This window comes from Spermophilus citellus, assembly GCF_964194105.1.
Source record: "Spermophilus citellus genome assembly, chromosome: 18".
In the NCBI taxonomy this organism is placed as follows: domain Eukaryota; kingdom Metazoa; phylum Chordata; class Mammalia; order Rodentia; family Sciuridae; genus Spermophilus; species Spermophilus citellus.
This window is the reverse complement of record NC_138200.1, coordinates 59,403,734-59,426,674: the sequence shown is the minus strand read 5'-3', so window position 1 is coordinate 59,426,674 and position 22,941 is coordinate 59,403,734. Positions and strand designations below refer to the sequence as shown.

Genomic DNA, 22,941 nt, shown 5'->3' with positions numbered 1-22,941 from the left:
GTCCCCCAGTGGATGCCTGAAACTCCATGGAAATTTTGTTTTTTCCTAAACATACATACCTGTGATGAAGCTAAATTTATAAATTAAACACACGAAGAGATTAACAAAGTAACTAACCATAAGATACAATAACTACAGCAATATACTCAGAGTTATTTAAAAGCTATGAATTATTTATTTCTGGAATTTTCCATTTAATATTAGCAGACCATAGTTAACCCTAAGTTACTATACTGCAGAAAAGAGAAGTGTGGAAAAGCTAAATAATAATATCATAGTCATAAAAAGGGAAGAAAAGGAGGAGCGAGACAGCATCCTTCACGTGTGAAGTGTGCGTGGTCATCGCCCACCCATTCAGGAAGGTTATACATTGATTGCTTCAGAGAAATTTTATGACCAGAGATTCACAGGAACTAAACCCTGTATTTCCCCTCAGAGTATTGGTTCAATATTCCCTAAATCAGCATTCATGGAAACTTTATAGAACAGAACTATCACAAACAATGAGATTAACTCTCTATATACGTATATAAATATGTGTGTGCACATCTATGCACACACATACACAATTCTAATTATATTAATTTTTATATAATGTTGCTATAATCAAAAGTCAAGGTTTTCTTATTGCTTCCAAAAACAATCTCCATTCCTCACGAGAGGTAGTTGCACTGACATGTCTCCACAGGATGGCACAGCCCTCCCCCTTACAGGGAACTAGACACAAGGAGCTCTGTGATTGAGTTCTGAGCAGAGGCTCAGAGCTAAGCATCTCTATTGTGGATTTACCAGTCAAGTTTACACCCACTGAATACTTAACTCGGCATAATTATGCAGATCAAATCACTAAACAAAACCATAAGCACTCTCTTAAACCCAAAGAGCTGCTTTTCTAATATTATATGCAATTTCCTTTCTGGTATCACATGGACCTCTTTTCTGATATTATATGCAATTTCTTTTATTCCACTTAGCTGGTTTCTACCACAGGCTTTCAGACTGAAAATGCATCCAAGTCCCCTTAATTGAATACACTCTTCTGCCCTGGATGTGTTGGATCTAATTCAGATTCTAGCTGGGATACAGAAGCCCCACATCACATCCAGGAAGACAAAGAAAAAAAATTTCAAGATCCAACTCTGGTTTGGTTTATGAAAGATGCTGGCAAAGACTTGAAAGCTGATGTGGAGAATGTAGGTTAGGTACTTTTAGACACAGTTCCTAAGAGTGGACTCTAAATAGACACTGAATAGAGTTATATAATCCTGGAGGATACAAGTTTGGACTCAAATAAGTCAAACATTCCTGACTTGTCATTCAATGCTTCCCGTGGGAGGGTGCACAAAGAGTGAAAATCCTGTGTACACTTTGCCCCAATGTACAGACACCTCCATCTCTGTCCCCACCTCTGTCCCCAGAGTGCCTCCATCTTGCTTCCAAAGCCCTGTGCACCTGACTCTACTTCTGTTATTTCATGTCACACCTTCCCCCTTGACCTTGGATAGTGCTTCTCAAACTACCTGTGGTGATGTAAATTTTATTTTCCAATCTACTACAGATTGATACTTTTATGAAATGTGATAAAAATGAATCATGAAAAAAATCTTAATGGCATGAAATGCAAACCTGCGAACCACATGCTTCAATGTTGCAGGCATCTATTCTTGTCATAACTGTTTCTAAAAGCTTAATTTCAATTTTTATATTTGTCTTGTCATGAATCAGTAACAAGTATTTCAGGGACCCAGTGCTGGTATAGGGAATACACAGTTTGTATTGAGGGGCTCTGGGCAATTGCTGCTAAGGCATACAACAGAATTAATCAAAGGCTTTGGGAGGCCTTCTGACTAACCTTGCTAATGCAGCAGCCAAGTTAGAACAAAAAGAAACCGTGACAAGCCACGCAGTAATTTTACACAGTTAAATGCTTCCCTCTGATCAGCTGGCAGGGTAGGGAACTTGCGCTATGGTTGTGGAAGAAACTTCAGAAAAACTGTCCTCCAGCATCATTTACCTGTAGAGGAGACTTATTACCTGTCAGTGGGATTTATTATGCGAATTAAATCATGAAGGGTGTCTCTAACTTATTGCAACTAATTCTACATAATTTTTAATCAGATTCTATTTTTCTTTGTAAGTATACAAATCCTTTCCACTTCAAGAGCAGATGAAAAGTGAGCCCTTTTAAGGGTCACACTACTGGGAATGGGGGGAAGGAGAAGGAGGAATCTTAGGATTTATAGTTTTTTTTCATCGTTATGATATTATGTAACTAAACACTAATTCTATTTACTGTCGCCTTCACTCACACCTTCTGAGTGGGGGTGGAGAACCTGTTGTTGGTATAGAAACAAAATAATGATAATGATGATGGTAATTTTATTGAGCTATTATTCATAACAGGTACGGAATGCTTTCACTGAATCTTTGCGACTTTTATCCTCATTTTAAATATGGAGAAAATGAGGCTCAGGGAGGATAAACAGTTACCAGAGATAGTTTCCAGCTGGCGAGGAGAGGAATAAACAGAAACTCAGCTGACTCCAAGATCCACATTCTTCTCTTCCTACGAAGCAGGTGGTCCCCTTATTTTTTTTTTTGATCATGTTTAACAATTAACATTGATAAAGAGAAAAGCAGTCCCTGCAAGCCAGGAGCTGGCCCAGAGTTATTGGAAAGGCCTTACTATGTAAGAAGCTGGCAGAGCCCAGCTTGGTAGTATCCTGTCAAACCTAAGCAACCTCTCAGGACACCTACATCAGACAAGGTCACTGGACAATGAAACGGGGGGAAGAAATCAATTCCACTTCATGACACTGTGCAAGCACAGACAAAAGCAAGGCCTCTGTGCCAACCACAGAAACATCACGCTCCCCCTCTTCTGGATGACAGGAATGGCCAACAATTTTTTTTTTTGCCCAATTAAAATTTTAGCCTTATTTCTTTCCTCTATTCTTCTAGATGAGCTTTACGATGGTACCTAATCATAGAATTACCCCCACATCCTGACAGTCTTTAATCTACAGCATGTTTGCCTCCTTGAAACGTCTCCCAGGTCAATGAACACAACCCCAAATCCTACAAGAAGTCATTCCGGACACCTTTGCATTGAGACACCCTTGTGGCTCTTGGGGTGTGTGTTCCTCTAGTTGCAACAAGCAACAAGCCCGACTCCTTCCAACTCCAGGTATGTTTACAGTGGTCTTTGGCCAGAAAACACTGACAATTACAAATGGAGGAATAGGGTCATAAATGGAAGTGCTTGCAATTGTGGTGGTAGAAGAAGATAGGATGGTGGACCCAAACCTTCCCTCCCACACACCTCTCTCTTTTTCCCCATCCCCCTCTGGCTTAAATCACATAAACACACAAAATGCTAGAAGGAGGGAAAAGTTTGTCTCTGCTCCCTCATATATAATCTCTGGTACTATCTTAAATTGCTACAGAAACATTATGACAGCTCAGCCATCATCACTCTCTCATATGACTATAACTGGCATCCAGAGGATAAGATGTAGAAAGAAAAAATAAGCCTGCCATCGAGGGTAGGTTCTCGGTAAAGGTGCAAAAGGCAATTATACGGAGGCCATTACTCAAGGAGCAACCAAAGGGTTGTGCCTATTTCCAAATATATTTCAGTGCTCTGAAAGCACCAGAAATTCCCATATCTACTAACTGTAGTCACTAACCAGAATTAAGGATCCAGATCACTAGATAGCTCTAGTCAAGATGACAGGATGGAGGTCACGGGTAGCCATCACTTTAGTGGAAAGCAGGAGCTTAAGGGATGACAGGATAATAGTCAGCAGAGTAGGAGCAGGCTGGCAGTGAAAGGGAGGAAGGGGAATTTAAAAATGGCTTCTCCTGGGTGAGGCAAACCCAGACTGCTACTCCACTGCCGGGGACCGTGGAAACACAAATACCCAGCAAGTGAAAATCTGCCAACACCCCACACGTTGCAAGCCTGTCCCAGCCAGGCCCCACCACGGGACAAAGCAGCCTCATTTTCACCATCAGGCAAAAGCTGCAGAGAAATGCTCCAGATCAGCAGGAATCTCAAATTTGACAACAAAGACTTTTGTTTTAAATAGGAAAACAGAACTGCATTGTTCATTGGGTCCTTGATGCCAAGTGAATGGATTTTGCTTTGACGTCTCTAAGCATGAAGATGATATTTTGTGTCACGAGGAATTTTTAGAGTATTGCTTGTATGTTTCATGATTTAGATAATATAACATTTCAGAAATGATTCAGGCTGACATAATATTTTTGAAAAATTCCAAATGACAATTTGCAAAGCTGTACCTCACAGTAAAATTTTAGCTTCAAATCTCAAACATTTGTACAATTCAGTTCTTTCTCCATATGATTTAATTTTTTTTTCATTGCAAAAGATAAAAAGTTTGAGTTTTTGAAACTGAAATAGATTAGTAATTTAGATCTCCGATAGCTATGAAAAATTAAGCTACTCTTGCCTGGTGAGGTGGCACATACCAGTAATCCTAGCAACTCAAGAAGCTGAGGCAGGAGGATGGTAAGTTCAAAGTCAGCCTCAGCAACTTAGTAAGACCCTGTCTCAAAATAAAAAATAAAAAGGATAGGGGATGTAGCTCAGTGATAGAGTGCCCCTGGGTTCAATCCCCAGTATCACATACACGCACGCATGCACACACACACAAAAAAAATTAAGCCATCTTTATATAATGTAAAGACATTGTAATATGATAGCAATCCATTAATAAGTGCATTTTTAGAGTCATAATATAACTGATTTAATTATCTTTGTACAGGTGAAGTCTTTCCCTATGAGTCCCCACCCACCCAACCACCATTTAAGTAGTTTACCAGTGCATGCAAAATGTACTTGCTTCACTGAAATTAGCAAAAGTTAATATTTTGAAAGCAACTGGACAGAGTTGGTAAGTGAAGGCTGACTTTTGTTATCTGAAGTATAACAGTTTTGCTAACATTAGCAGCTATGGAAATAATCACATGAAGTCATAGGACATCATAATGGATTATATTGTATATGGATTTAAACATGCATTTAGAGATTTTTAAATCACTCAGGGTATTCCCTACAGACGTACACCTAGTAATTTACGAACTCTATATTCCTACAAAGTGGTTAGAAATGAGCTAGCTTCATGGGGCCAACTACAGTAGCATTGTACTGAAGCAGTTTAAGATATTGAAAATTAAACTATGAATATAACCACTTTGGAGAACATCAAGTATATCACAATAAACTACACAATAATGGCAATCCTTACATTTTTAGACCCTTGTTTTATGGGCCTATTAATTATTAATATGACACTGATTAATTTATGTCCTTTATTCAAGACTGCAAATCTCCCACATTTTGAGGATTACATAGAGTCAAGCATAGCACCTCTTAAAATCATAATTAGTAGTGAATTTCTAGCTCCAGCATTTAAATTGCAGTGACAGATGAACAATAACACAAAGGTTATAAAGAATAGTCATTTGTGTATGTGTTTGTATATTTGTTTTCCTTATTAGTTTTCAAACGTATTTTAACTTCTTTTTCTCCCTTTCCAAGTCAAATTCTATCAACTTTGGTCATAGTTAATATAGAGGAATGGTACACTGTCATTGGTAAATTGTTTTTTAAAGATCATTTATTAAATTAATGTAGCAGTTTACCTCAATGCAACCTTCACTTTCTGGGCTTAGATGTTCTTCTACTTATGTAAAAAAATGGAGATATCTTCTTGAGAACTATATAATTTTAATAAAGAAACGAAAATATCCCTCATTCAAAGCACTGACCTACATTAACATTAATTTTCTAGACACTCATATATTCACCTTGATTATATTACTTCTAGTTATTGAAACAGGACCAGATTGCTTACAAGTGAAGAGAATTCCAACTGGTGCCCAAGGGGAAAACTTTGCACAAATCTTTACATTTTTCCCCAAATCTATCCAAATCTTTACAAAGTGCAACACGCAAATTTAGCTAAATATTTAAGTTTTGCATTTGTATTATACACTGATACAAAGATATAGGTATAGATTCCAGAAAGATCTCTCCCAGTCTCCAAAAGACCAGATGAGATATCAGCCATGTTTGGCAAAGTCTAGTTTTCCTATAAATGACATCCAATTAACTTATTGGTCTATTTCAAGTGTTTCACATTATCCTCAAAACACACATTTCTCAGGATATTCTATAATTTGTCTGAAGTGGGAGAAAGAGTCACAGAAGGAAATTTCTATTCCTCCATCTCTATCATTTTGGTTAATAAGAACTGCGAAGGTTGGAATGATATTTAAAAGGAAATTGGAATCAAGTTCCTCTAAGGAAGAGTACTGATAATCTTATTAACTCCAGTATTCATTTATTAAACAAATATTAATTTTTTGGTTATGCATAAAATTTGTGGAGAAGGAACCGAGAGATAATGAAATCTTCCAGATCCATATGCTTGGCCTGTGGGAGTACATTTATTACCTGCTGTGATGTCACTGGGTAATTTTCCCTGCCGGAGGAGATTCAGCTTAAGTTTTCCATCACTAAGCAAGAGGAGAAGACCCCCTGAAACCAGCTGGAGTTCACTGAAGAGCAGAAGTCCGGCCTTATTCCATGTTCGAAATTGAAAACTGGCTGAAATTTCCTCCTCTCTGGGAGAGGCGGGCAGAGCTAAGTAACTCCTGGAGCTCAGAAAAGTCAGAGGCACCCACTGTGGTTGTGAACAGGAAAATGACACATTTCCCTGAGGACAAAGTAGAAGAAAAATCTTTCAGCATGTTTTACATATTCCATTAGTAATAGAATTTGAAATAAGCATGAAGACTGCTTATCAATTGTACATTATCCTCAATTTAAACCAACAAACTGCCAACAACATGAAAATCGAGGTCCTAGCCATATACTTTAAGGTTCTTCAACCACTTTCTCTGGTCTTATCCCCATTTCTCAAATTTAATATAGATTTGAAAAGTCCCTGAAACTAACTTTACTTAGAAAATACATGTTGGAAGGAAAACATTCAGTCTTGGTCAAATAAAATCGTTAAACTATATTGATTCTGTTAAGAGTGAATTAACTTCCATTTGTAAAGATCTATCATGTTCCCATGAACAAAATAACAAAAGCTAAAGAGCAAACAATGCTAACTTTTATGCTAAACCATAATGTAAATGCAGTTATAAGACAATCAAACTCAGGGAAAATGGAAAATGTTATCCACTGGACTTGGTCTCAGGCTTCAATTAACCTGCAAGCAACACACCCTCTTGCCAGTAAAAAGTGGGGTTTCCTTACATGAGCATTTTCTGAAAAATTAAGCTTGAATGAAACATATATTTATTTTTTATTTCTCCTTTAAATTATTTTCTCTTTTATTAAAAACAACTACTTTAAAATCTTAGTTGAATGTTAAGATCCTATAAACACCACCAATTCACAATTAGGAATAAAATAATTCAATTAGGAATTAAATATTTTTTCAGTAATATTCTTGTAACGTGCTTTGGGATTTGCTGATGCAACATGAGCTTCAATGTACAGATACTAAATTTTAAACAATGCAAGAAATTACGTGTTATGAAATGGGTAAAGCTGGAAACTGTCCCCCCCCCCACACACACACACAATTTCTTTCCTTCCCTGTCTGCTCCTGGGTAAAACATGCTGAAAAAGGTGGCTTGGGTGATATTGACAGTTAAAAGTAAAACACCAGCCATTTGACTCCAAGGGATTTTTTTTGTGATCATGCATATGAAGGATGAGAACAGAAATGCTGGTTTATCCACTCTCCCTGTTCTCTTCCACCAAGTACTACCTCCTCCTCCCAAAGGCTGGCACCAAGTGAGCAACTCCAAACAGCCCACCCTCAGTGCTTGGCTGGGGACCTACCAAATTAGTGGCTACCCAGAGACAAATGCCAGAGAACCCTCTTCGGAAAGCCTCCCCACAGGCTGAAAATGCTCTACAAAGTCCAACATGTCTGTATACAGTACGGCTGGAGGCAGAATTAGTGGCTTCTGTGATCTTCTACCTTCCCCTGCCAGGACTTCAACTTCCAAGCTCCTTTGACAATTGCTAAGATCCAAGTTCTAAGATAGATCCTTGGGTTCATAATACTCACTCTTGTGCTGCTTCCCTGACTAATCCCTGACCAACAGTTAGATTTAAATTTTGCTACTGGTCCACTGAATTAGAACATAATACAGCCTGAGCAATAGTACTATTTGCAAAGACTGGTTGATGCAATGTTGCAAAAGCCACATGTTGTTGTTGTTGTTTTTTAATCTGTATGGATAACTATGGAAAAATACAAGCTTTTCCAATGTCTCTCTAATATACATGGCTGTTATCTGATTTCAGAAACTCCCTATGCTCATCTATTGAGTTGGTCAAGGAGAATCCTATTGAGGCAATTGCAGAGCAAAAGAAATTATTCTCCTAGGAGCAATAAGATCACAACTAAATCAAAATATTCACTGTTAAAAAAACTGCTTTACTTCACATAAAAATAAAAATTATGTGTTGTGAATTACAATTCCTTTAAATAGAATTAATACTTTATATTCATATTGTCAGAGAAGAAAATTAAATAAAAGCAATCTTGGAAATATTGCATTGACTGGGAACCTACAATGGAGTAATTTTATTGCAGAAAAGACTTTCTGTTTACCCATTCCTTCATGAAGACTCTTACCGTGGTGATGATCTGTGGTTTTTGTTGCTTGGCCAAACCAATGATGTCAACTCCATTATAATAGAGATTTTCTAAACATCCATGAAAATTTTTATATTGGAATGACACTGATTTTTCAGGTGCTGGAATCCCTCCAAAGCTGATCTTAGAAAGAAAAATGGCATCAATAATATTGTTTAGTGATTTATGATAATCTGCTTAAATGATTATGATTAGCAACTATAACTGTAAGGCCGAGGTACAGATCAAGTTTTCATCATCCTGCATCAAAAAATATTCAGATACAGATTTTAAAGCAAATTTATATGCATTCAGTCCTTATTCACACTAGATCTTGATTATTCCAACAAATTGTTAATCACACCTGGTTTTGATATTTATCACTTGATGAGGAAAATCATATCTTTATATCCATCATAAAACTTGATCTGTTAATAATGTTACTAATTGTGACATTTTATTTTGTATTCATTTCTAGCACACATTGATATTTGTGTATTTGAATCAATTGTTAATGAGTTAATCAATCTTTTTGTTGTCTTAATCTTTTGGATACACCCCCATCACCCCATAAATCTATACTTTGCTTAGGAGTAGCCTAAACCATAAAGAAATCATACAACACATATTTGCTTTTGGTAATGAGATCTCATCATGTGGGAAATTTCCTACCTATGCAGAGTATTTCAGGGTGATTCTGCACCCTGATAATAAATTAACACACTGCAGGGAATATGCAGCCTCCAGTACCCAAGCCCAACATTGAGTTAGGCCACTGTGGGAAGTATTTCACCAGCCAGGTGGATGTACTACACAGGTGGGTTCTCTATAGCACATTTTCCGTTGGGAAGCTAAATGACACGTCGATAATAAAATCTGTATTAATTGAAATGTAACCATCACACCTCATAATCAAGATCCAGGTAATTGAATTCTCCCTGTGCATGGAAACGATGCCTATGCTCATCCACTGTAAAGTTGACCTGTTTGCCCAAACGCTGGATGAGCACAGAATGCCAATGCTGGTCATCCAGCAGGCTGCCCAGGGTGAGATTGATTGGCGCATGAGTGGAGGGCAGTTTAGCATCACCTTTGAAGAGGGAGAGACAACATACCATTATTCACAGTTAAAAGGAAAAAAAATCCATTTTGTGGCCCAGAATCTCTCACAATAATTGTAATGTCCTTACTTCGTCCCATCCCATAGACTAGTGTGAATTTACCTGAAGTTTGAGTACAACAGTCTCCCAACCTTGTAATTTCTTCCACCGATAATTCTTTTTATTATTATTACTCATTGCATGCTCATTTTCTATGTAAATTTTATCTTTGCTACAACCTCATTATTTTTACTACTGCAATATTTTTCAATGACCCATCCCTTTCTTTTATGGTGCTAGAGAATAGTTATGAAATTCTATCTAGGGCTATGGAAAAAAAAAATCATTCAGCAAGGATCTTATGCAATTTACAAAATGTGAACCATTTTAACATGATAGGGTAATAATTGGCAGATAGATAAGTCCTTGAATTGGAAAACAAAGCACCTTAAATGTTTTTTTAAAAATAAGCCATAAAAGCATAAGGTAACTTAAGAAATAAGTAAATGATCAAATCTTCAAGCACAGCGCCAAATGTTTTACCTGAATTAATAAGTAAAAAGAGTTTTCCTCTTCTTAACTCCAGTGTGATATGGTCTCCACTTGGCCCTGCCCTGTGGAGTAGAATCCCATCACTCTGCATGGTTTTAAATTTCAAAGAAATAATATCTTTTACTGGGCTCAGGGATTTTTGATCAAATCGGTAGAGAAGGGAACTTTTTCCATCAAGATCAACCACCTCTGATCCTAGAGACAAAGATATTAAAAGTCATGGATAAATATATAAATAAGGATAAATATGCCCTCCATTAAAGCTTTTTAAGTGTATGTGTGTGTGTACGTGTGTGTAATAATTATGACGATTGAATGCCTAATTCCTTCTTGAAACCCAGGATTGATTCTATTTTAGTCTTCACTGCTTCCAAAATTCATGGGGTAAAAATACATTTTAAACGTATACCTAATTTTCTCTTTAAAAATGAAAATCTGGAAAAAAAAAGGTTATGATCAACATACATAAAATCACTTTGCATTTTCACAATCAGTATTTTTAACAATGCTTTTGAAATGTTGAAATTAGATGGGTTTTCTGGCTCTAGAAAAAAGTGATTTTGATATCTCAAAATGCTTTTATCCATGTGCTATATAAAAAAGGATCCTCACAGAAATAAGCATACACTCTACACTTCCACCACTTCAACTGCATATTAAACTGACCTTTGTGTTTTTTATACATATTTTTCATGACTAAGTGAAAGTATTTAAGAGCAGTGCTATTTTCTGCTTTCTCAAGAGTGTCGTTGGAAAGACATTAACTTAATGATATTGTGAGGTTTATTCTGCTGCATTTGTGTTATAACTGTGACACTGACATGTTGTTTCAGCTTTCTGACAATGTCTTACCAACTCATTGTCAAGATCACTCTTACTCAATCCATCTGAAAAAAGATGTCATGTTATACTGGTAACATAACAGCACATCTGTCAGAATCGGTTGCCCCCTGAACAAGAGACGTAAAAAAGAATCCATAATACTCAGAGATCTAGCAGTGTTTTCTACATTTCATAAGTAGAAGATTTTTTTAAAATGCAATTACCCTTGAGAGTACATTTATGTAATAAATGAAGACATTAAAGAAGCCCAATAAAATATGAAGCTATTTTTCAACTGGTAAGCTGACTTCTTCCAGTCAACAAAATGACATTACAGCTTACTCATCTTGTTCCATTTGACAAAATTATGACAGCTACTCTTAGGCCCCAATATGCATTTTATTCTGATTATCCATCATATTTTATAAACCATTCATAAGTACCACCACCCTCAAATATTTTTTTCCACTGCTTTATGCTGCTATCTTCTGAAAATTCAGGTTTGATTTTTTTTTTCACTTCTTGCTAATGTGCTTATAAAGAATTCATTCACCAAGCACACATGAATAAACATTGCATTCTTTAGAAAGAATAATGTTAACGGAACAATTATTCCTTGTTATATAGCTGGATGAATGTTCCTGGTAAAAACATAATTCTGTGTCAAATACAAATAATGTGCTCCACAATTATCAGATTACAATAAATTAAGAAAATTTTCAATAAGACAGACTTTAAGTGCTCACACATTTGGAGCGATGCAGTTATCTCTGAGTTAATGTATTGCTTAAAGGCAACCATCATAGTTATGATTTTATTTTAGATAAAGACTGTTTGTGGAATTAGCTACTGAGAGATTTTTTTCCCCATAAAAAGTTTAGCCTATGTTACTTTAGTCGACTATGTCTTTTTTCCTCTTTTTTCACTATGGTTATTATTATGTTATAATGGTCCCATCCATCTTCCGAAGCATCTGAAGCTTTTGTGCCTGGATATTTTCATCAGCAAAATAAGGCAGCGAAAAGCATTTCAGGCAATGGATGCCTAAGGCAAAGGTGCTCAGCTTCCTCTCTTAAACTGAAGTCACTGGACATGTTCTTGCTTTCCACTCCCCAAGTGCATGAGTGTACAACTGGATAAATTCCTTCAGTGAAAAAGATTTACACCAGCATGTTTGAGGCACTGTAAAGAGGCTGAGATAAAAGGGTAAGTACTGGACACCACCATGGATTCTGACCTCCTGCAGCTTATACTCAGGGAAGATGGACAACATTTAGCAAATGAACAAGGTCAGTTCACAGAACCACTGTGGATTGTAACTAGTGTTCAAATTAGGAAGACAGGGGCCATTTGTTAAGGTAAGGAGAAAACTCTTTTTCAGGCTCAGGTCTAGAAACCTGAGGCTAAGGAGGACAATCTACCTTGTCCTCCCCCTACTAGAAGGCTTTTGAAACACTTGATTTTCAGAGGCCTAGACCTTCTCCCAACACAGTCCCATTCACTAGCATGAAAGAACACATGGAAGATTGCTGAAACCATAGATAGACTCAGAAGAAGGAGTGAAGTCGACTTCATTCAACAAAGAGGCTTGAAAGGGAAGGAAAGAAGTACAGAAGTAGGGAATTTGAAACATGGCTACAATCACATCACAGATTTCACATGCATGTAAACAATGCACTTCAGGGAAAAAAAAAAGCTTATTTGCAATTGAGAGCATAGGTGCATTTGCAATGCAAGAAAAAGTCAAGTAGCCTACATGTAATAGATGGATATGATTCTTATAAGAAAGATTTGGGATGATTCTTAACAGCATTACTTGAGACAAAATCGTCACTCATAACAGTTCACTTTTTAAAGTATCTCATTTAGAAAAAGTCATTTATACACAAACATATCTAATACGTAAAAATATAATTTTAAAGCATCATCCCAAAAAACTAACTTGTGATACAGAAAGTACATGATGTAGAAATCTAGAACTACCTGTAAAAATCTCTTAAGAAAAAAATTACTCTTTTGATCTTTGCAGAGAGCATTTGAATTCTATATATCATCAGTACCTAACTCTCCAAACTGCTGTCAGGAGAGATAGATGTATTATCTTGAAAGTGATTTTACCACCATTAAGAAAAAATCAGAAAAACTAGAAATAAAGGAACAAATCTGCTTCTTACCAATGTTAAACTGGAGCATTTTTAACAAACCAGTGTAAAGATTCTTTAATTTTACATGAATTAGTAGCTTTCTGATTTTATAATTTATTACTGATTAAGGATAGATTCTATAAAGTTACACATTCATTTGTAGATTTTTTTCCCAGTAGAAATGCAAAGACTTCTATCTGCCAGAAAAAAAAAATATCCTCAGAGGTTATGATTGGACATTAGTCACTTATGTATTTACTTATTAATATTATTCCAACATTCTTTATAGGATTCCTAAGTATTCCTGAGTATATACTCTTAATTTTTTTTAACTAGAATTAACCTTCTTCTGATTCCTTCATTAGAGAATCAGAAGCATCTGTGATATGCATTTATTCTATATTTGAAGGATGGTTGGTTTCACATTTCAGAAATTTTACTTTGCCATGAGTCATTGAGAAAGCACATTTGGACATTACATCATTGGTCAGGAAAGCAACATTTGAAGTCATGGCTGCAACTGGTACCATTCCAAGGAAATTTATTTTCTATTCCACAAAGATTTTCAGATTTAAGAATTCAAGAATTCTTGAACTGCCAAAGCAATTCTCACAAGGGAATTTCAAGGTGATTCATCATTTTAAATTTAAACACCTATACAAGATCTAATATGAATATGTAGAAATAATAAGATTACTCTAACTCAAGCTTTATTTGTTTAGAAACACTAATCATCAAAAATAATATTTATATTTCAACTTGCAGTCAATGGCTATCATATTTATTCCTATCTTTTGTCAAATACCTTTGAGGAAAAACATCTTTGGAGTTGTATAAATAGGAAAAGTAGATGAATCAACTAAGTTAAAGAAATTTATAAGAATAAAAGTCCTGCAGTACCAAGATGTAGAAGAAGACTTCTTACCTATTGGAGAGAAGAATGATTTTTCTTATTGTCAATTTGTTCATTAGCATGCTTTTTAACTGAGATAAGATTTATAATAATTGGATTATTACCAAGATTAATAATGTGACTGTCATGCATTGGCTCATCATGGGGAGAGTACAACTCTAATTTCCTAGTAACGGGTTGCAAATTATTGTGATATAGCCACCTCTTTTTAGCCCAGCCCCCTTTTAAGCCATTTATAACAGTGTATATTGCCACTTTGCCTAATAGTGTAGCCAGTCTGTATGAGTTTAAATCATTGTTCCATCTTGGGCAACTGTATGAAAAATGTTGTCACTTCAAAACCACAAATTTTATTAACATAATTCTGGAATTCAGAAGACCTAAAATCAAGGTGTTGGCACAAGCTGCTTCCCTTTCGGTATCTAAGAATCAATCATCCCTTTCGATGCCTTTTCTACCTTCTAGAGATCATCTGCATGCTTTGGCTCATGGCCTCTTCCTCCAGGTGTTAGACCAGTTTTGTGGCATCTTCAAATCTCTTTCATTCACATTCTCTCTCTCATTTCTGTATTCACAGTCACATGTCCTTCTCTGACTGACCCACCTACCTCCCTCTCAAAAGGACCCTTGGGATTGCATTGGGTCCACCTGAATATACCAGCATAATCTCCCCACTTAAGAATCTTCACTTAATTAAATTTGCTAACGGCCTCTTCCACGTAAGATAACATTTGTATTTCTTCTTCTTTGAAGTGCCTGTTCAGTTCCTTTTCCCATTTATTGATTGGGTTATTCGTTTTGTTTTGTTTTGTTTTGTTTTTGGTGTTAAGTTTTTTGAGTTCTTTGTATATCCTGAAGATTAATGCTCTGAGGGGCAGGTGGTAAAGATTTTCTCTCATCATTCTGTAGGTTATCTGTTGGTGTTCTTGATTGTTTCCTTTGCTATGAAGAAGCTTTTTAGTTTGATGCCATCCCATTTAAGGATTCTTGATTTTACTTCTTGTGCTTGAGGACTTTTATTGAGGAAGTCTGTTCCTGGGTCCATAAGATGGAGAGTTGGGCCTACTTTTTCTTTCAGTATGCGTGGGGTCTCTGGTCTAATGCCAAGGTCCTTGATCCATTTTGAGTTTTGTACAGGGTAAGATATAGGGGTTCAATTTCAATCTACTACATATGGATTTCCAGTTTTCCCAGCACTATTTGTTGAAGAGGCTGTCTTTTCTCCAATATATGTTTATGGCACCTTGGTCTAGTATGAGATAATTGTATTTATGTGGGTATGTTTCTGTGTCTTCTGTTCTGTTCCATTGGTCTTCAATTGTATTTTTGTGCAAATACCACACCATTTTTGTTACTGTTCTCTGTAGTATTGTGATGCCTCCTGTTTCACTTTTCTCACTGGGGATTGCTCTGGCTATTCTGGGCCTCTTATTTTTTCCAAAGAATTTCATGACTGCTTTTTCTATGAAGAACATCATTAGAATTTTAATGGCAAATGCATTAAATTTGTAGAGTGCTTTGGGAGTATGGTCATTTTGTCAATATTCATTCTACCTATCCAAGAACAAGGGAGATCTTTCCATTTTCTAAAGTCTTCTCCAATTTCTTTCTTTAGTGTTCTGTAGTTTTCATTGTAGAGGACTTTCACCTTTCCACGTTACGTTCAACCACAACCATGAGATCAAAAGTGCAATGGGTTGCACCCATCTATGTATGATATGTCAAAATACATCCAACTGTTATGTAGATCTAAAACCAATAAACATTTTTTAAAAAATAAAATAAAATGTTGAGGTAAGCTTCTGCTTAGAAGAAGAAGAAGCAGGAGAGAGCTTGATGTACTTTAGAAAGATAAATTTAAACATAATTACAGTCTTTGAAAAATTTACATACATGTCAGTGGAGTGCTTGGTAACTTTAAAACTAATCATGTAAATTTATTGACTTAGAAAGACATCCACAATATACTTTAAATGGGGAGGCGTGTTAAAAAGAAAGAGATAGCATATCTGCAGGTTTCAGAGACTATGATCTTTGATGGGAAATTATTGTATCACAGCAAATCACTTAACTTCTTTGTCCTTGTTTCCTCGACTGTAAAATGAGAATAATAATAGTATTTCCTCATAGGATTCATGTATGAATGTGTATCTGCATAGCTTTTAGAAGCTGGTACCTAACGAGCAATCAATAAATATTAATGACCACTAATGATAAAGGTATTATTGTTATTAGAATGTTGGACAAGAAAAGAGATACAGCAAAACTACTTACTACTATCTTTTGTGTATGTGTCTCTCTAAAACAAAATAATGAACTTCTGAAGTGCACAAGAAACTCTCAGTTATCAATGTCAGTGCCAGGTTATGCAGCAAGAGTGATCTGGAGCCCTCTGTGGGCTCTGTGGCTTCTCCTCTGTCTGTCAGCTCCTGCCTGGGCTGACACCACAGCAATCCTAAGCGACCTGAATCCTCCTGGGTGAATACCTCCATCTCAAGTCTGCTCATTTAGAGCAAGAATCAAGGCACAGAGCAACTCACAAAGCCTGAAGGCCCCACCCCCAGACCAGTTCTCTCTGTTATCCTGGATATTGACTGTTTTATTTACATGATTCAGAAATACTATGTCCCATGGAATCAAAAACTTCCCAGTGGAAAATATTCAAATATCTTTCAGAAAGTGTTGTCAGAAGGGGTGGAGCTAAAATATGTGCTCTGCCCTCTCTTCTGCAGCACATATTTATGGAGAGCTTTCTGTGAAAGACACAGCAATGCATAAAAAACAAAGAACACTTTTTTTTTTTCAAAGAGCTTACAGTCTGTGGGGGAAGATACACATCCCTGCCATGCAATTATTCATGGCTTTGTTCAGAACTTTGCTTGCGCATAAGGACAAAATCCCAAATGATTTCTGAGATGTGCAAGAGAAGTTGATCTGCTTCAGCCTCTAAGGATGTCAACTAAATTGCAAAAATGCTTTACCTCCCTGAGCTGCAAACTGTTTTCCACCTCTGCATATCTCACATGCAAACACTCCTGCCATCATAATATATGCTGCTGGACCTAATGTCTTCCCCCTCCCCCACCCTATGCCTGCTCTAGAAATTTGAAGCTTCTTAAATTTTGAGGGGTTGTCATTTGAAAAAGCAATGTCCTTCCTGTCCCCAAAGTAGATTACTAAGAAAAATACCCATGAGTATGATTTCTTAAATTGAGCTCGCCATATTCGAATCACCTGAGAAGAGTCTCTTGTGGGCTCCATAAACATTTTACATCCGGGGCTATGCCTGGTGTCTACCAAGTTAGAATCTCTGGAATTCACATTTAACTCAGGAACTCAAAGTCCTGGGTGATTCTGTGGCAGATGACAGCATGGGGGTTGTTTGACAGGAAGAATAAGTAGGTTATAGAAACCTGTTCTCTGAAATTGAATACTCTCATTACCTATTGAATTGTACCATGGAAAATGAGTATTTTTATTTATTTATACTATAGTTGGTTCTTGCAGAAAGTTGTAGAGGAGGGAGAGATTTGTCCCTGAAAGCTGTTTCAGAGATAAATTGATTCTTCAAGTAACTATGAATTATGGCATTATTGATGAGATCAGAAGATGAAAAGCTTAAAAGAGAAAAATCAGAATAGAAAAATGCATGAACTAGAAAGCCAATCCTTCAATAATAGAAAATTAACTGTATCTAAAGGTCATGAAAAGAGTCTCCTTGAAAAAGATAGTAGGGTTTTCTATTCATCCTTTAAGGAATCACCACCAAAATAGAAACAAAATAAGAAAAAGAAAAAAAAAATAAGAGAAAAATAAATTAAGCAGAGTAAGAGTTCTACCTTCAAAAGCCAAAGAAAAAAATAATATAAAACATCCATTAGCTAGAGAAAATGGCTGGAAACCAAAGTCTTCTTGGTTAAACATGAAGTCAGCCTTAAACAGTGCTCAGACTATTTCTTTATTTGAAAATGATTACCCATGAATTACTAAACAAACAGAGGTCCAAATTTGACTTCTAAGAAACATAAATCAGACTGAGTCACTATTAAACTATTATACAGTGAAATATTAAAGCAACGGCATGATGTATAGGCACTTGAGATCTACATTACTGAACTGGGTTTTTAAGGGGTGGGGGGAGAGAACCCAAGCACTCAAGAAATCAACAGGAAATAGATGGTACTATTTTTTGCATAGTAGGATAAAAGAACACAGAATGATTTAAGGGACTCTTAAGTTTAAAACAACTAAAATTAATACCCCGAGAAGGAAGAAGGCACAGAAGCAAATACTGCACAGAACCACAGGAAAAAGTGACTTTCTTATCATGGTTTTAAATAGACAGCGTTAAGGTCAGCAATAACACAGCTGGGGGGTTGTGGAGACAAACATGATCACCGCTACTGAAATATCAATCTAAATCAGCCTTCTAAACAGATTTGAAATCAGCAGCATCTACTATGTCAAGGACACTTCAGTGTGTCATTGGAGATGTAAGTTGTATTTCTGTCTCTAAAGCTTGTGTATAACTTTCATAATGTTACCAAAGTCACTTAAATGCTGATTCTTGGTTTCCTCATTTAGATGCACATTGTGACAAACTCCAGCCCTCTCATACCACACAAAGCTGCAGTGGAGACCAAATGAAGCATCAAAATGTTGCCATATTTATCATTTTGTATGATATTAATAGCCCTTTAATCGCAAAATATTTACCGTCTCTTGTGTTTCTCTCAAAGATATCTGTAATCCATCGCTACTGTGTGAGCATAATAAATTTATGAGTTTGGTATATTTATTTATTATGCAGTTTATGTTATGGCTAATCAAAATTTTCTAATTCACCCACTTAACAAATTGGTTTTGAACATGTACGCTGCTGTGTGGTACCATGGAAGATATTGTCCTCACGTATCCTCCAATCTTAAGAAAGAGACTTCAGGCAAATCATCCTGGGCTCACAAATATATCTTAGAGCTGTACATTAATGCATGAGACAACAGAATGGGGTAACAGGAGAGATCTGAACAGAGATATTTAAGTTAGGTTGGCATCAGAGACACTGCTAAGAAAGTGATACTTACACAAAAGAAGTGAATACATGTTAACAGGGGTCAGGAAGTGAGACAGACAAATGGCCAGTGATGGACGAGGACCTGAACTGTTGGTTGAATGGCAATGGAGAAGTAAGTGGAAGTGGTCCACAGGGAGCGGAATTACCAGCAGATCACTCAGCTATAGGGAGATCTGTCTCCAGGTTTTGTTGAGACAAGTCTATTTGGGGGTTTTTCCTTTATCCCTCAAATACAATTATTGATCCTCAGGCCTGGTCTTTACTCCTAAAGAAAAAGCCCTTTGGGTTTTTCAGTTTAAAGCTCAGTGTGTTTAACAAATCCCTCTAAATTCACAGGACTTGAACTCCAAAGTAATCATCTCAGCACTGGGAAGACACTAAAAACCTTTACAACTGTATACCCCTGGTTCCTGCTTTTTCTGGGGGATCCTTGGTATCTATCTCATCTTGGACAAGTGAAGTTTAAGAATCAACCAATGATAGGGGAATTGCATATGCTCAAGCTGAGGCTCTCCTTCTCTGACCATCTTCTTTTGGATATTCTTTCCTCAAGTTTTAGTTACTCTGGCAACCTTGAACTCTGACCTCTATATCCCTAACCTAGGAAAATCTGATTGTCCTTAGAGTTAAACAGGTGGAACACAGATACCCTGTGATTGGCTTTCTTTCTTTAAAGAATGAAGTGTTTTCAGTTTTCCATTTTGAGTTGAATTTCCAAGCTCTGAAGTAATTTTTAAAATATATTTTATTAAGCACTTATGCTTGTTATGGGTAGGCTAGTTAAAAAAAAAATTATAGTGCCATGCCACACCCAAAAGTAAAGCATCTCTATTTTCATGAACATCTATAGTTACCTTGATCCATTTCTTTATTTAGGGTTGCAAAATAGGTATATTCCAAATTCTATTATTTCTTTTTATTTATTATCTGAATTTTATTTTTTCAAGAAACTCTTCTCTGTTTGGTTACCTTGACACAGATTACGCAGGAAAAAACAGGGTAAACAATGTTTTCCTTTCATTTGTTAGTTTTTACAACAAGGAAGTAGATACTTAATGTTCTTCAAAGGTGAGCAATGGGGCTTTTGGAAGATTATTCATGAACCCAGTCACTTATATATATGTACTATTCTTCAAAAGATTGCAGTCACTCTTCTTATAGCTGCTAGAACATTTCCATGTTAGCTCAGTGAGAGCCTCCTCAGCTGGTTTTTATGTAATCCTGATGGATTTTCGTAGTTCCTTTATTTTCTAGGGCCTAGTGGGAGATCTTTTTACCATTAAAGTCATGCCCTTACAGGAGATTGCAGGACCCTGGTGGGGTGGGTGTATGTCTGTCTGTCTCTCTCTCTCTCTCTCTCTCTCTCTCTCTCTCTCTCTCTCATCTCTCTCATCTCTTTTTCTCCCTCACTCCTCCCATTTATTAGTTTTTGTTTTTGATTTGCACCCTGGATATGAGCTGAGCAGTTTGTCACAGGCTACTGCTAGATGTGTTGCCTGGTCACAGGCCCAAAAGCAATTAGACCAATTGATTATGGATGGAAACCTTCAAAACTGAGCCAAAATAACCTTTTTCTCTTTATAAGCTGAATAACTCAGGTATTTGTTGTTAGTCAGTGGAAAGCTGACTAACAATACAGTGTGCAAGTCTAACTTAATGTTTTTACATGATTCACCATGCATTCTTATTTTTTAAAAGCTAACATGAGCTTTAGGATAACTGACTTACATTCCACCTATTTTTTTTCAATTATTCTTTTTTTAATTGTTGGTTGTTCAAAAAATTACATAGTTCTTGGTATATCATATTAAACAGAAGCCATCATTTTCTCTTCCTCAGTCTGCATCTAAACAATTAAACACAAAAGGTTGACCCTTCTTGACATTTGTTCTCACCCAAACTCATCTGAGCCTCATCCTGATCTTTAGGAGGCTGGGTTGACTGGGATGGGACACTGGAGGATAATGGCATCATCATCTGTAGTTTTCAGTTTAGAAAACACAAGTAGAAAATATAAGAATCAAGACAAGCACAGATGATCACCCAAGTGGGAAAAGAAAATACTGAAAGAGACCTAGGTAATAGCCTCTGTCTATTCAGGATGCTGATCTCCCATAGCACATGTTTGGCTAGGAAAAAGAAATGTGGTAAATTTGTTACATCCCACTAGGGATGACTGGGAGAGCCTTCCTGGGGCTCACCTGCATTCACTCATTCATTCACTCATCATCCAGAAGATTAATAACAAAAAGAATCTCTGATTGCAACCTATATAATGCTGGCACACTATGATCAGAAGAAAGGCTGACTTCTGATGGTTGGAAACATTGACCCCATCTGAAGGTGGGGTGTCAGGGAAGTTGTCAGAAGCTGACTTCTATGCTAAGAAAAGAGAATGAGTAAGAGAATTTTCTAGATACAAGAAAGAAGGTTGCTATGTGGCAATGACCCTAAGCATCTCTGAGACCCCTGCGGCTAGAAAAATCATGAAGTCAGGTCAAAGAAACTTCAGTTAGCTCAGTATGGCTGGACAGTTGGATGCTCTTATCCTTTTGGGGGTGAAGAAGAGAAGATCATGGGTGGCAGAATGAGGATGTTTACACAGGGACTGGAGAAAAGAACTTCAGAATTTATATTAAGGACAATTCGTCTGCAAGTCATCCACAATTAAAAACCTTAGCTCGGGTGATTTAATCTCCACTTCCCCACCGAGGCAGGTCAGAGACATTACGTTCACCATGTTCTTTCCTCCCCTGCCTTTGTGTACCACTGTTCAGCCTTCCTTGGAACATTTAGTAGAGGAGCACCTCTTATCATGGAAGATTTTCTTTTCCTTTCTTTCTTCCATCAGTTATTTCCTTCCATACATCTTTCTCTGGATCTATAAACATGTTCACAGCTGCTATGGCAGAGACATCTAAAATTTATACTTTCCCTTTGATCCCATAAAATTTAGCTTCTACTTCACTCATTACTCAGGAAACAACTTGGAGTTTACTGACATAAAAGTAGAACATGCTCTTTGATATGGATTTTCCATTCACTTGATGTCCTTTCATAACAAGTTATGGCTCTAAGTCATTTGGGTAGAGGGCAGTAAAACTATGTGTGCTTCTCACAATAGACATTTTCCCTGCAATAATCACAGGACCATCTTGCCCCCCTAACTTTAGCAAATACACATATTAGGCACAAGAGATGCCTGGGTATAAAAATGTTTATACTGCCCCAAAATAACATAAAGGACCTGCTTTAATTATGGTAGAAATGTATTTCCATTTTTCAAAACACAAGTAGTTCAAATATTGCACTTTATGCTTTTATTATTAAGAACGATACAAGGAGAACACTTTATGATTTACTAATAATGACGCCATTTATATGGTTTCCAATTCTATAACTTTAACCCAGGGGCCTGGAGTTCCAACCTTGTGTATTTCACAGGTGCTGGAGCATGGAGAGTCAACCATGGAATTAATTATCTCTCCTGTTCCCTTCCAGAAACTATTTATTCTCCAGTGTCCTGTTCCAGTAAATGATACTACCTTCCAGATGGTTGTTCAAAAGCAATAACTCAGTGTCCCCCTCACACATGATGACCAAGCTCCCTTGAGTCAATATCCTCAGTGTATCTTGAATC

General features: G+C 36.6%; 1 protein-coding gene across 1 annotated transcript in view; it reads right to left on the bottom strand.

The window, feature by feature from the left end:
• The window catches only part of CNTNAP4 (contactin associated protein family member 4), a 242,231-nt gene that overhangs the window by 81,691 nt on the left and 137,599 nt on the right, over positions 1-22,941 (bottom strand). Inside the window, exons 5-8 of the mRNA XM_081275674.1 lie at positions 10,340-10,543; positions 9,602-9,786; positions 8,697-8,840; positions 6,485-6,746 (exon numbers count right to left, since the gene is read on the bottom strand). Of these exons, the coding sequence (XP_081131800.1) occupies positions 6,485-6,746; positions 8,697-8,840; positions 9,602-9,786; positions 10,340-10,543 (795 nt within the window). The remainder of the gene's footprint in view (positions 1-6,484; positions 6,747-8,696; positions 8,841-9,601; positions 9,787-10,339; positions 10,544-22,941) is intronic.